The sequence below is a fragment of the Cygnus olor genome, chromosome Z, assembly GCF_009769625.2.
Source record: "Cygnus olor isolate bCygOlo1 chromosome Z, bCygOlo1.pri.v2, whole genome shotgun sequence".
NCBI classification, from domain to species: Eukaryota; Metazoa; Chordata; class Aves; order Anseriformes; family Anatidae; genus Cygnus; species Cygnus olor.
Genome location: NC_049198.1, coordinates 40,211,312 through 40,224,349, shown reverse-complemented (window position 1 = coordinate 40,224,349; position 13,038 = coordinate 40,211,312). Strand labels below are relative to the sequence as shown.

Sequence of the window (13,038 nt, the reverse complement as noted above, 5' to 3'; positions counted from 1 at the left end):
TGACCAATTGTCCTTTTTTTTTTTTTTTTTCTTTTTATACACTTACTGTTGTATTGCATTGGTTGACTTGAGGTAGTGGATTCCTGCAGGACTGTGAAGCACAGCCAGTTATTTTGCTTAAAATTGAATGAAAATTTCAGCATGCCCGTGTTTGCGTAACATACTCTTCCATAGATCCTATCATACCACATAGAAAAACATTACTGCAGAAAAGTTTGTTTTATTTGCGATGCTGTTATTAAACACCATTCTTCAAAAAAACAGGTACTAGGGCATGAAGACTACTATAAAACTCTTAAAATCAGTGATATTTGTAGAGTAGGAGAAGGATTAGTTAAAAATTACAGTGACTTATCCTGGATTCTTGTGAAGTCATTGTAGAGAGACTGGCTGTAGAATTAATTAATTAACCCTTCTGGTTTTCAGATCCATTAATTTTTTTCTGTGGGCAACACATTTGGAAGATGTCCCTCAGGAGGGATTGTGACAGAGCAGTTTTAGTTTATTACCATATTTAAATACTTTGAATACTTTTTCCTGAGAAAATGCATCCCTGAGTCTGAGGTTGACGTTGTTCTCTGTTCAGTGTTGTTAAAAGCAGTTCTAAGTCTTCCCAGTTTGTATCAGCTAAATATATAGAAAGCGTTCTTTGAGTTTTCTGGCTTCAATTATACCCCCCTTCTGCCTCTGTACACCTTACTTACTCAGGTAAGCTCGATATAGCAGTTTCTGTGACATTTAACTTGGAGTGTCAGCTGGAAGAACAATAAGAAGCAGTCCATCACTTTCATTTTTGTTGTGTAGCAGTTCAAGGTATATTTGCTTATGTGTTTTTATCGTAATTATTTGTACAATTTGTACAATTGTATAGCACAATATTAAAAGTGGCCCTCAAAAAGAAAAAGAAAATTCTAGGATATGGATTTTTTTTTTCTGAAAACATGACTGTATGTACATTCTTGGATATGTTTTTGAAAACAATTGTTTATAGTACTCTATTTATACAGACAGTAGTGATTTGGATAATTTGTGTTAACTACAACTACTGTTGAGAGAAAAGATTTTGTTACAAATTCTTACTTAGCCTGATTTATAACTGAAATGTTTTTCAGTTAGTTTCTGTCATTGTAGAACTGAGTTAACTTTGGAAATAGGTTTTACTACTAGAAAAATATTTTACCAGCTTGGGCTTGCAAGTTATTAATTATGAGGACTTCATGAGGATATAAATAGTTGCTGGTAACAGTGTCCAAGAGAAGAAGTCTTTAGTTTTATGTTCAGATTAGCAATGTCAGAACCCAAGGAGAATTCATTTTCAGTTGTTTATGAACTTCAATAGGGGTTTCTTCACCATTATCTGCCATTACTTCCTTCGGAATCTTACAGATTTATTTCAAAAAGGACTTGAATTTCAGAATTTTGATACCTGCCTAAAGTCTTTGAAAATTTGGTAGCAAAAATAGCATTTGGAAAACAAGTCAAACCATGATGTTCAGGGACTACCTCATTTTTAAAAGAAGTTAACATAATTTTGCACTCCTGTGCTCTGGATCTCTTTACTTATGTGGCCTGTATTTTACTTGTTGCTCTATTTTGTTTGAAGTAAAATTAGGCAAACCATGGAAAACAAATTGAATTTGCTGAATTCATGGAATAAATTATTGATCAAGCAGTTAAATGTATATAAGTGGACTATAGCTAATTCCATAATTAAAGAAGTGAAAGCTGTTATCAGCAATTAGAATATGATTGCATGTAATTTAAAAAACAAATAAAAAACAAACCAAAACAAACCCAGCGATTTTAGCAGAAGTGAAGGTAATAGAGTAGCATATTTAAATAGGGAGATTATCTTGAGCAATTTTGGAGCAGAACATCTGGCTTCCCGGCAGGACAAAAATAATCAGTTGAAGGTGAATTGCTAGAGCATTTGGAAAGGATATAGCAGTTGGCTGATCCATAAAGAGGTCTTTGAAAGAGACACACTAAAGGTTATGTACAGAGCGTAAAGCATTTCTGTTTCTGTAATCTTCACAGGAAAAGTGATGGATTTTTGATTCACATGTCAGAAAAGCAATCGCTAGCTGCGCAATTTCGGAACCATTGTCTAGAAATTTCAGCTGTTGTACTATATTTATTAAAAGCAGGAGATGTGGAAATAGCTAATTTATAATCCATTGTAAACATAACATACCACTCAGAATAACATCAAGTATGATCTCTTTTTGAAAGAGGTATTTGTAACATGGTATTTTGTTGAGCATTGGTGTCATCTTCCAGCTCTGCTTTCCTAGCTCTGGCAATATTTGAAGAGCATATAACAGCATGTGTTGTCATTAACAAACAAAGTTATAATGCTCAAAATGATCTGACCTCCTAAAAATAATACCTAAGAAATCTTGATGACCTGTGTGAAAAGTTAGGGATATTAAACTTTTTAAAGAGAGGGTAAAAGACTCTATCATTTTTGTTATACAGATCCAATTCTATATAGAGCATATTTTATTTTAAATCTACAAAATGAAGCAGGTAGGTCAAGTGAAAAAGATAATTGAAGGATGGATAACTAAAACCTGTAGTTAAAAATTCAGTTTCTGTCTTTCATCTCTGTCATTTTACCAGAGTTTTTCTTTAAGATACTTTGTGTAGATTTGCAAAAAATAACAAGATTGGGATGAATGTTCAAAACCTAGCCTTCCTTTGAGAGGAAGAGAGAGCAAAGAATTTTAACAGTTGAAGTTATCCAAGACAACTGACAGAATGATTCATTTTACTTCTTCTACCTCTTTGTCCTTTCGGTGGATGGGAAATGGCCTCATTCCTACTTTTTCTTCCCGTTTTTCTGTTTTCTCCTTTGTCTTGAGAACACGTTTTGTTCTCTAGTGGTTGATTGCCAGAACTTGTTTCAGTTACTTGAAGTGTTATAGGTAGGTGGTTTGGGGAGGAAAGGCGTGAAGAGTGATAAAAGCATTATTTCAAGCCTTTACATGGAATTTGATATTCAATCAAAACAACAGTATTGTTCTTACTGATATTTTTATGTTGCTTTTATGTGTTAGGCAACACCTTAACAGGCAACCAGACATTTATATATGGAGTATGGAAGTTGGACAGTAAGTGGACAAATGATTACACACCCTTTTGTTGCCCTGTAGCATGATTTGCATTGGCAGAAGTAGTCGATGTTAGTTCTGGGCTTTTTAGACCTGCTTACCTTTAAAGAGTATCCGCAGTGTGCTGCTGTAATGGCATCATTCTGTAGATTTCCTTTCCTTAAACAAAGGTCATGTTCTGTCACATAGGAGAACATCTCACTTTTCATAAAGGCAAACTATTTTTACATTCTTCATTTTTTAGTTCAGCTAAATTTCTAAGAGTTACTTGCATGGAGTGACTTAGTTATCAGAGAGTAAGGTAACTATTCTTCTGCATGCTGACATCAGAAGAACCTTGTTTTCTTGCTGCCAAAAGCTTTTGTTTATAAAAAGAGGACTGGAATCTGTAGGAGAGACTAGTAGGATGACTGTGGCAAAGTACATTTATCTAGATCTTGATTTGGCATATAAGCTGTACACCTAAGCTTCCATGTCTTCTCCTTTGACATGACTCACATGGTGTGTGAATGTCTCTCTGACCCTTGCAAGAGACTCTGCTAGGATGACAGTAAGTTATTTCATGGTGCTTCTCTTGTTCTGTAATTAAAACATTTTTTTCAAGCACTATAGGGATAATCTAGCTTCTAAAATGTAAGTTTCAGAAGCCTTTTCTATTATATATACAGAAACTGTGATATAATTGTAGATAAAAGCTTACTCGAATGTTCTAGTTGCAGCCTTATAGCAGCAGCATCATGCTTGTCTTCCATCTCTGATACATCTTAAAAGTAAACAAGAAATCAAGAAAATTCAGGGCTCTGACTGAAGTGTACAAATAAAGTTCTGATTTATTCAGCTAATTCCCAAGGCTTCTCTGAGGCTTAGTAAAAATAAATAAATAAATAAATAATCTCATACACGTACACATCTTTCTTTCATTATTCCAGTGTTTTGATATATGAAAATACTGCAACTAGAGTTTAATGATGTATTTTGAAGGATTCATTTTTCAACTGAATTTTCCAAATGAATTCATTTTCCATTCATAAAATATTTTAAATCATTTTTTTATTTTAGTGCTCATGAGTTAGGGTCCATTGTCCTAAGCATTTTACAGACAATGACCAGTAACAAGCAAAAATTTTATTTATCCACTTGATTTTTCAGATTCTTCTTAGTGTCTGTGGAATTCTTTTTCAAAGAGCTTATGCTATTTTTTTCTTTTCAAAGGTCATGATGTGAAACAGGAAAGGATACAAATTCTCATTTAGGTGGTTTGATCCCCTATTAACCTTCTTCAGTAACCGAAGATTGATTAGGATTGTACTAGGCCTTTTCCAGAATTTCATAGCACACTTTATTAATACATATACAGTTCTTCAGTGTAGCACACCATGCAAACGTTTCCCCGTTTAGGCTAGTCCATTCTGTGGTCCAGAGTTGGTCAAAGGAAGCAATGTCCTCTTTACAGTCCTTTTCCAAACTATTGTTATTGGACTGCTGTGTGAAAACACTTTGCTGCCTGGGAGAGATTATCAGTCAGAGATTTGTGTTTCCTGGCATGTTAAGGAGTATGTTGGGAGACACGGGCTTATTGGGGCTGTTTACTTTTCAAGACAGTGAGTAGACTAGTATTGCTCTCCTTGAATGTTACACCTGCTTGAAATATCCACAGGTTTACAGGAAAGTCTCTAAAGCAGTATGTCTTGCTGTACAGCCCTGTAAGTGAAGACATTTGTATGAACCACACTTGTAGATTGTAACTCAACAGGATCTGAACCCATAAATGACTCTTGGCTCTTGTTGAACTGGAATGAGTAATAGTTTTTATGCTGCATTATCAAGGAATTTTTTTTTTTTTGTCCATGCTAAGTAAGAGAGACAAATCCATGATCATGATGGTGACTTTGTAATGACTTCCACTCAGCTCCTGGACTGCTTTGATCTGATCACATGACATTGCTCTCAATTGTACGGTCTTTGTAAACTTCAGCATCCAGACCTAACATCAGTGTGCTTTTTCCTTTAGTTACTGACAGCCAAGCATCACAGACACAGGGTTTTTCTGATTGGTTTGGGAAATCCTTTTACAAAACAGAAAACATTTACATTTATAAATACAAGATACCTATCCCATGCAAGGTTATTCTTTAAATGGGCATCTTAAAATCTGCTGGACCACAGAGACCATTGATATAAAAACTCCCTTCCCTGCTGCATCTCAAGCATACTGCTTTCTCCTGTGGATTTAGTATCTCAGAGGAATTTCATTTGAAATAGACTGCATTTCTGCCTGGCCTCTATCATATAAATCATTCTGGTAGGTAGTAGAGCTACTCTGGAAAAAATGCAGTGATTATATCGAAAGGAATATAAAAATCTGAAACTTTTACCAAGCTTGCTAAAACATTGATTTGCAGCCATGGTTGTAAGGCTCCTAATGGTTGATGTGCATATAGAGTAAACACAAGAACACAAACTTTGGCTGGCCCAGTTAGTCCTTAAGAAGCATCAGAGCTTTCAAAGAATTAAAAGATATTAAGTAGAAAACTGACGCAATGGAGCCCAGAAGTTTCATACTTTTAACGGATTGTGTGCAAAAGAGTATTACGAGACAGACCAACTTAAAAGTGTAATGTTGTTCAAGCCCACAATTAGTTTTTACACTATCCATAGTTTGCTGAGGGGAATGATGATGAAGAAGAAAAGATAGCTATTTTGGTATTTTCTCTGGCTCGGATATCCTCGTTTCAGAATCTAATAGTTTTCTTTTTTTCTGGGATCATTTATTAAATGCTTGTAGAAATCAGTGAAGAAACTCTTTAAACTAGGATAGATGTCATTTGCAAAAAATAATTGAATGAGTATTAATAAGATCTCTGGGAAATAATATGAAAATTTTTACAAGTATTCTTATGCTTGACAGCCATGGAAAATCACTGCTGCTGTCAATAGTATATTGGACTGAAAAGTAGCTACACTATCTAGATTTAGTTGGTGGTACATCACAGCTGAACTAGTAATTACATCTAAATTACCGGTTTGAATTCGATACTTGCAGAACACTTCAGTTTTGTTTGGATTTTATTTTATTTTTGTTGTTGTTGGTTTTTGAATGCCTTTATAGTAACTATTGATGTCCCAAAAGAGAAATCTAAGAAATCACATTTTTTAAATGGTAATAGCTTGACTTCCCCACACACCTCAAAATAACATTAATTTTAGGGTACGGCAAAAGTATTAGTGAAGACTAAGAATTTCTAGATAGAGTTTATACTTACAGAAATCGGGTTTATGTAGAGTCCTTGGATTATTTTTTTCTTGCAAGTAATTTGAGTGCTAACATCAAAAATAATGTTTGGAATTTGCTATTTATATTATTAGAAGGAAACTAAAGCTAGGAATTAGCAGTTTTGACACCATGCATGCATGCTTGGTGGTTCTTCTACATTTAATTTGTTTCTTCACCTCACAAGGTTTCAGTAGAATTACTTTTTACTTTCATCAGAGCAAATAAGAGAAGTATAAAGCCAACAGATGTATTTAGATCTCTGTCTCTGCCACCAGGAATTAGAAGCCAGCAAAAGATACTGGCTGACAAAGACTCTCAAAGAAATGAAAAATCTTGTCTACAAGAAAACATAGTACTTCTGGGAACATGAAGACATAACTGAGGATTAATAAAGACTTGACATCTATGTGAAGGGGCATTACTTCTTTAAGAGAAGTATCACTGATGTGAACAACTGTAAGTCAGTAGAGTGAGTTAGCTCTCATGAGTCTACCCAAGCAAACCACAGGGAATCAGAAGTAGTATTCACTGGGGAAATACTTTTTCTTTTAAAAAAGCTGAATTAATTTTCTGATGGATATAACTTACCAGCATATACCATAGTTTATTTCGTTAAGTTTTACATGCAGTGCAGAGTCATGTTAATTGTACAGTAGAAATCACAGAACTGATAAATAAAACAATGCAGTATCTTGGACGACTGTAGTAGTAGTAGTAACTGTCTGTTCTAGATAGGTAACTCTCTAGAATAAAGTAATTATCTTGCACAATTTTCTCTGCTACCAGTCTTGAACATTTGAGCACCTTCCAGAGAATGTTTAGAGAACCTTTAGAGAAATATTTCAGTTTTGACAGATTTCCAATGAAAACCTATGAGGAGCTTTTGAACAGTTGGTCAGTCTTTCACCTCTGTTAGCACCTTGAGAGCACTTGGCTCTAATTTCAGAGCTTAAGTGCTAAAAAAAACACAAACAGTATCAGAATATACTGTTTTATTAGTTTGTCACAAGCAGTGAGCAAATATTTGCGGCAAGTTCTTTTGGAAGCATACACAGGCAACAGAATATATAACTAAGCTTGATAAGATACAAGGTAGTTTCCAAAAAAAATCAACCCATTTCACGAGAGCATTGGTTTGTGCTTAGTGGAATACCATTTCTTATTAATTGCTCTGAGGATGTAGGGACCCTTCATGATTTTTCCAGATATTTTGGGTATGTGTGGACGTGATGCAGAAGAAAATACTTTTTGGTGGAACTTTTAAGATTGGGCTCTGGTAACAGAGAACATAAGTTCAACATATCTCTAAGACACAAATTTTTCACATTGAATTTGAAGATTATTTCATCTAGAGTAAACAACAGTTGTATATAAAATACTTTAAGTAATGAGCAGTACCATAATTCTCCTGGAGTGTTTAAAAAGGGGGATGGGGGTTGCACATGTGCAAACACAGGATAAATTTATTTAAAAATAACTAACAAGCTTATTTCAGAATACCTTCACCTAATTTAAAATGGAAGGAGATTTGTGTCCTTGCCTGAAATGCAGACTAGATAAGAGAGTATAATTCTTCGGGTTTTTGCTTCACTGAGTTTTCATCATTTTTTTTTCCTCATTGTGTTTGTGTGTGTTTGTATGTATATCTATATCTACATAGATACATATGTTCATACACTGAATTGTGTACATAATGCTTTCAGCACAAATTGTAAATCGTTCTTCTCTGTCTCCATGGGCTTTAACTAAATTTTGATGGTATTTAGGAGGGTGATGTATTTATTAGGGTTTATTTGCTATCAGCAAATTCCAATTTTAGAGATTACTTTTTAAAGTAAAAACATAATGTATAGTACAAACTGAATCTCAAGAACTTTTCTAAGAATCTCACTTTTCTTAGTAATAAGTTTTGATACATTTGTGGCAACACCCATAACTTTTTAAAATTAATCTCTCTGAAAGGCAAGCTCCTTATCTCTCTATTCTCTCCGCTCCTGTCAGAGTCTTAATCTGCCAAGTTGGTTAACTGGTTAAGTCTGGAGAAAGAAGGACTTTCCCTTGGTCAAAGAGGATCGTGTCAGAGATCATTTAAGCAAACGTGACATCCACAAATCCATGGGCCCTGATAGAATACATCCACGGGTGCTGAGGGAGCTGGATGATGTTATTGCTAGACCACTCTCCATCATCTTTGAAAGGTTGTGGAGGAGAGGTGCTTGAGGAATGGAAGAAAGCCAGTGTCATGCCAGGCTTCAAAAAGGGCAAGGAGGACCCAGGCAACTACAGGCCAGTCAGCCTCACCTCCATCCCTGGAAAGGTTGTGGAGCAGCTCATCCTGGAGGTCATCTCCGCACATGTGGCGGATAGGAAAGTGATCAGGAGTAGTCAGCATGGATTCACCAAGGGGAAATCATGTTTGACCAATATGCTATTCTTCTTCGGTGGGTTGACTAGCTGGGTAGATGAGGGGAGAGCAGTGGATGTGGTCTACCTTGACTTCAGCAAGGCTTTTGACACTGTGTCCCATAACATCCTCATAGACAAGCTCAGGAAGTGAGGCCTAGATGAGTGGACAGTGAGGTGGATTGACAATTGGCTGACTGGCAGAGCTCAGAGGGTTGTGCTTGGTGGTGCAGAGTCTAGCTGGAGGCCTGAAGCTAGCAGTGACCCCCAGGGGTCAGTACTGGGTCCAGTCTTACTCAACTTATTAATTGATGACCTGGACGATGGAACAGAGTGCACCCCCAGCAAGTTTGCTGATGACACAAAGCTGGGAGGAGCAGGTGGTACTCCAGAGGGTCGTGCTGCCATTCTGAGGGAAGGCTGGAGGGACTGGCCAAGAGGAACCTCATGAAGGTCAACAAGGGCAAGTGCAGGGCCCTGCACCTAGGGAGGAATAACCCCAAGCACCAGTACAGGCAGGGGGCTGGCCTGCTGGAGAGCAGCTCTGAAGAGAGGAAACCGGGGGTCCTAGTGGAGAGCAGGCTGACCATGAGCCAGAAATGTGCCCTTGTGGCCAAGAAGGCCAGCGGTATCCTGGGCTGCATTCAGAAGAGTGTTGCCAGCAGGTCATGGGAGGTGATCCTCCTCCACTGCTCAGACCTGGTGTGGCCACAGCTGAAGTATTGTGTCCAGTTGTGGTCTGGTCTGATCAGAGGACTGTAGCACCTGTTGTACAAGGACAGGCTGAGAGAGCTGGGCCTGTTTAGCCTGGAAAAGAAAAGACTGAGGGGACTCATCAATGTGTATAAATATCTGAGGGGAGGGTGTCGAGAGGATGGAGCCTGTCTCTTTTCAGTTGTTCCCAGTGACAGGTCGGGAGGCAACAGGCAAAAACTGAAGCACAGGAGACTCCAGCTGAATATGAGGGGGCACTTCTTTACTGTGAGGTTGACAGAGCACTGGGACAGGTTGCCCAGAGAGATCATGGAGTCTTCTCTGGAGATACTCAAAACCCACCTGGAGGCCATCCTGCACAGTATGCTCTGGGTGATCCTGCTTGGCGGGGGGGCGGTTGGACTAGGTGATGTTCAGAGGTCCATTCCAACCCTGCCCATTCTGTGATTCTGTGGTTATAATTTAAAAAGCAGATATTTTATATGCCCTATACCTGAAAAATCAAAAATGAAAGCTTTCTTTAGAATTAGCTTAATTAAATATAAATTTTAGTCACCTCATCCATTTCATTTAATTATACTGGACTGGAGTAAACATAGTCTGAAATAAAGGCCCACGTTTGTTAATTCGCCTTCTGTCCTAATGCTATACTCAATGTTTGTCTTAGTTCAAACTCACCTTATCATCACTCATTTGTAATTTACTCAGTACTCTTATTTATTCTCATTCATTCACCATTTACCTTAAGGTCATCTGGAGTAAATCAGTGATGGTCCTTCCTGCAGCATCCTTAAGTTCATTCACATGAATACAGATTTTAGAAAAATATTCATCTTTGAATATTTCAGGACTTTGTTGTCTTTTTTTATCTTCTTGTTGTGAGTTATTCAGCTCGTAGAATGGATGGTAGGTATTCTGTTTGACAGTGTCTAGTAGCATGAAAGGTAAATAATTTGCTAATTCATGTTGACACGTATGTACTTTCCATAAAAAAATGAAGGGTTCCTCAGTTCTTTCTCATTTCTAGAATTCCTTATACTAGTAGTCTCTTTTCTCCATCTTCCCAACCTTCATCATGGTACTTGATTTTTCAAATTGTGTATACACATTGGTGAGATGGCCAGTCATGAAAATTATTCCTGTTAATCATGTTCACTGTATATGAGCTATCTGCAAGTAGAGAAAATTAAGTAAATTTTATTGTTTTGTTTCTTTTAATTAGGCTCATGCACAGTTAGTTCGAGAAGTCGATGTTGAAAAGGTGTCAACTTTTGAGAACCCATATGTAGATGCAATAAGAAGCTTATGGAATGACCCTGGAATCCAGGAATGCTATGACAGACGACGGGAGTATCAATTATCAGATTCAACTAAATAGTAAGTGCATGATGGCTACAAATAACCGTGTCTCACTTTGTGTCTAACAAAGTAATTTTTACTTTTTAGCTTCTTAACTGTCTGTCTGTGTACATATTTGTAGGCATGTGGAGCACAAACTTACATGAACATACGCTTAAGAACTGTAATTTAAAAGCTGCAATTTAATTGCAGCTGTAATTTAAAAAAACTGTGGAGTGCATCTAGTTTTAGTTTAGTGTGTGTGTGTGTGTGTGTTTCCCACAGTGAAAGTTGGTTACCATTTGAAGTCTTAAAAATTCTAACTAGGGGTAGTTAAACACTAGGTTTTGATTTTGATGTATCTTTTCAAGCCCTTTCTCTCCTCTGACATATGCTCACAATTGCAAACTGGGCAAGAATACTTTCAGGTACTATAATGCAAAAAGTGTAATCAAGGCAAACTTTCATAAAATGTGTAAAACTCAGACGTCTCTTTTCCAAGGTTTTCCCCTTTTCCCTCTGTTGTGGTTTAGCCCGGCTGGCAGCCAAACACCACACAGCCGTTCGCTCACCCTCCCCCCTCCCTCTCCGGGATGGGGGAGAGAAATGGGAAAGTGAAGTCTGTGAGTTGAGATAAAGACAGTTTATTAAGACAGGGAAAATAATAACAATAATAATAATAATAATAATAGTATCAATAGTAATAATGTGTACGAAATAAGTGATGCACAATGCAATTGCTCACCACCCGTTGACCGATGCCCAGCCTATCCCCGAGCAGCCGGCCCCCGCCTCCACCCCGGCTAGCCACCCCTATATATTGTTCAGCATGACGTCAGATGGTATGGAATACCCCTTTGGCCAGTTTGGGTCAGCTGTCCTGGGTCTGTCCCCTCCCAGCTTCTGCTGCATCCCTAGCCTGCTTGCTAGCAGGACAGAGCGAGAAGCTGAAAAGTCCTTGGCTTGGTGTAAGCACTGCTCTACAACAATTAAAACATCAGCATGTTATCAGCGCTCTTCTCATTCTAATCCAAAACATAGCACCCTGCCAGCTACTAGGAGGAAAATTAACTCTGTCCTACCTGAAACCAGGACACCCTCATAGGCTGCTTTTGCAGTCCTGGTGGTGAGGTAAATAGTATGAAGCAGGTGTTCTCGTGTTTTGTTGAACTGCCTTTCTTTTGTGAAAAGGAGGCCTAAATGTGAAAGAACGTGGCTGCCAGAATAGCAAAGACATAGCTGAAAAGAGACTTCAATTTGTAAACGGTGGAAAAAAAAGTACACTAAGAGCCTTTTAAATCAAATCCTATCTTTTATAGATCAACAATAAAAATGCCTATGTGACTAAAATTGCTCTCAAATGTTATGCTCTTCATTTCTGGGGAAGTATTCTGATAAAATAGCATTGTAGAATTTAACATTGGAATCAGCCAAAGATTGGCTTAATGAAATTCAGTTATTGTTGAGTAAAGTAGCCTATAACTTTGACAAAATTTCTTATCTCCTATCAAAAAAATGGATGATGGTAATGGATGATGACCTTTTGGTGTTGCCCAATATTTAAAAAATACAGCATGCCTGCTTGTTAAAACTGTGGCAAAAACCTGTGTGGTCTCCACTTGAATTTTTGTATTAGCTATGAAGATATTTCTAATTATATCATTCCAGTCTCTTTGTCATGCTGACATGAGTGGAAGTCTCTTATTGAGGAAAGCGCAGAAGGAGCTGAAAGGCACTGTGAAGCTCCCATTCAGCTCATTGGAATACAGCCATGAACATAGGAGAGGTCTGGGATGAGATGATCTGCACAGTAGCCTGAGGATTCTTATCTAGCTTAACACTTTATGTGACTGAGTCAAGACAAATGTATTAATGTCTTGCTGATGCAGTTTAGGCAGCTGGAGAGCTGGAGATGCATGATACTGTTCTGCTCAGATTTGTTCCAGTGCTCCTTGTTGTTGGCACATAATTTTCTTCTTTTGCTTTATTTTCCTTTTTCCATATACAGGGTCCTGTCCTGTGGAGCTGGTTAGCTTTTCAACCTACTACTTCTATTATTTGTATATGGATATTTTGGTGCACAGTGGTGCAAAGGACAGTGAAGCCTCTCTTGTATTGTTTTGGTTCTTGTTGTCCCCAGATGTACAATATTGTGTTTTATTTTTCAGTGGCAAGAAAGCAAACAAAATACTAGCT

At 37.4% G+C, this 13,038-nt stretch overlaps 1 protein-coding gene across 1 annotated transcript in view; it reads left to right on the top strand.

Annotated features, from left to right (window-relative positions):
• The window catches only part of LOC121062097 (guanine nucleotide-binding protein G(q) subunit alpha), a 132,781-nt gene that overhangs the window by 83,510 nt on the left and 36,233 nt on the right, over nucleotides 1-13,038 (top strand). Inside the window, exon 3 of the mRNA XM_040541735.1 lies at nucleotides 10,727-10,881. Within this exon, the coding sequence (XP_040397669.1) occupies nucleotides 10,727-10,881 (155 nt within the window). The remainder of the gene's footprint in view (nucleotides 1-10,726; nucleotides 10,882-13,038) is intronic.